General features: G+C 35.3%; 1 protein-coding gene across 1 annotated transcript; it reads right to left on the reverse strand.

Moving 5' to 3' along the window:
- Positions 1–952: 952 nt before the first annotated feature.
- LOC103800071 (pulmonary surfactant-associated protein A-like) lies at positions 953–2,102 on the reverse strand (the record flags this gene model as incomplete). The annotated part of the gene is made up of 2 exons (XM_009072434.1): positions 953–1,329; positions 2,025–2,102. Coding segments are annotated over 2 exons (455 nt in total), but the record flags the coding sequence as incomplete, so codon positions are not given.
- Positions 2,103–2,402: the final 300 nt, after the last annotated feature.

A 2,402-nucleotide genomic window follows, 5' to 3' on the forward strand; every position in this document is an offset into this window, starting at 1 on the left:
TGTGAAAATCATAATGGATGAGCTCAGGACTAACTCACTCTTTGGATAAGTATGTGAGAATTTGCTACTCATGGTACTCTACTGAACTGCCCCTGCCCCCAAACTGAGATGAAAATATTTTGTGAAAAGATGCTTCTTGATCCTATTCCCCTTGAGTTGTGGTTTGTGTGGTTGCTTGTCATGGCATCAGCAGAGATATATGTGTTTGAACTGATTGAACTTCAATCTTGCTGCTTTCCCTTGCTGCTTGTTTAGTGGTTTAGATGGCCTTCTAACAGTGCAATGGTCATAGTTCTCTGATTAAATGTGCTGTTTAGCAACAAAATGGAATCTTTAGTGTTTTATACACATATCTCTGTCTCCTTGGACCTAATGCAATATCTATTTTAGTGTTTTATAGAGAGTAGCTTCTTAAACTAAGAAAATTAATTCTTACTGGTACTGTTGTTTTGTATCAAAAAAAAAGTTAAATGTGGATGCTGAATGAATCAGTGCTTTGATATGACACAATACAAGCTCTAAAATTCAAAGACATGCACAAAATCCAAGGCTATAATTGCTCAAGTGAAGTTAACTTCTGTGGATCTCTTTTTAAGGCAAAAACTATTCGGTACTTGGAAATGGGCAATTTTAACTTCACATTTATCCAATAGACCAAATCAAACCTTGGAATTTTCCCCTAATCTTCACAAAGGCATAGAGACAGTCTGCCATGAAAAATGAATTCTGAGCTATTCCCAACCCTCCAAAAGAAAGAAACACATCAGATTAGGCACATTTTAATTATCTTAATCACCTACCACATTTGGCATTTTCTTAAGGATTTAAAAATACCATAAGATGATTCATTTTTGCTTTTAAGACATAGAGTAACTGCAGAATTTTTTTAAACCCAAGACATATCATGATATTTCATTGTCTCCATGCTCTGAGGTGGATGGAAGGCCATTCTTTAAAATTCACAAATTGTGAGACGATACAGGTTGCATTTTTTGTCATTCCAGGTCCCATCAGTGTACATCTCTACACATTTTTCTTTCCCTTTGCCATTAGGCTCACGTTCATGCCACTTGGTGTAATTCAGAGTCATGCCATTTATACTCTGAAACTGACCTGAAGTCTCACGCTCTTTAATGCCCAAGTAAGCATATTGGTTATACTGTTTCACAATGTCCATAACAGCTTTATTCTCCTGCTCATTCATGGGCACTGCAAGAGTTCCTCCAGCCTCTTTGCAGGATTCAAGTGCAGATGCAAAATTAACTTTCTTCCCATTGCTGGCAAGCATTTTCTCTCCTACTTCTCTTATTTTCCCATTCAAAGCAAGCACTGAAACATGAAAAGAAAAATCTAGTTAGCTTTTTTAATTTCCCATGGCATATGGGTGAAAAAGCAAAGAAAGAGAAATCAAGGGATCAAGGAGGGCAAGAATGAAATTAAAGGATGAAGAGGAATAAAGATCTTAAATTTTACTTGTTCACTAGTTGCTCACTACATATTTTGTTATGCTACTTGTGATCATCTGTCCTTACCTCCAAGACAAGGATGCCCCACTAACATTTGCTACATACACTATCAGCCCTGTTATATTGTATGTGCTTTCTAAAGAGGATCAGTTTGCTTCAAATTTGAATAAGTGAAACTGAGAAATTAAAAATTTTGTGAATTCCTTCTCATTAGAAAACAATTTACCACCTTTAACAATCTGGTTGCTGATAGATACAAATACTAGCAATGTGGTACCAGACAAGTTCCCATGAGTCCATGTGGAAAGTGCAACATCATGTATATATTTTTAAATAAATCAAATTTGAATCAATGTACATTACTGTTGCAAAGAGAAATCTGCTTCTTCAGGGAAACAGTCCTGATTTTCCCTGCTTTGGACAAGAAAATGGAGTTTTGGAATCCAGAACCATCTTCAAATGGAATTCCTTGTCTGTAAGTCATGATTCTATAATTAGCTTTGCCTATTGGACTTAAAACTGACTGTGAGCTGAAAAAGTAACAATAGAAAAAATTACCAGCCTCCAGTCTGAAAAGTCGGTGTTTCAAATTTACTAAAACTTCATGTTGTTCAGTGTCCAGAGAGCCAGGTAGACCTATACAGATAAAAATAAAGGTTTAGATAATCAAGCAAAACTAGGCTCTGGTGATAGGGACAATTCCCTGGATAAAACTAATAATTTTCCAAAATGAACTAGGATAAAATATATATTTTTTAACATAATCAGATGTTAAATATTTTCTGAGTATTTTTTAACACTGTTGTTAATCTATATGAAAGCAAACTAACAAAAATCTCCAACGCTCTGAAATGCTGATAATTCTCCTCTGCACAGAAGAAACTGAATTTTTTCTAGCTTGAAGTCTTTTGTTTGTTATATCTGTGACACTGGCTT

This window comes from Acanthisitta chloris, unplaced genomic scaffold (genome assembly GCF_000695815.1).
Source record: "Acanthisitta chloris isolate BGI_N310 unplaced genomic scaffold, ASM69581v1 scaffold42513, whole genome shotgun sequence".
NCBI classification, from domain to species: domain Eukaryota; kingdom Metazoa; phylum Chordata; class Aves; order Passeriformes; family Acanthisittidae; genus Acanthisitta; species Acanthisitta chloris.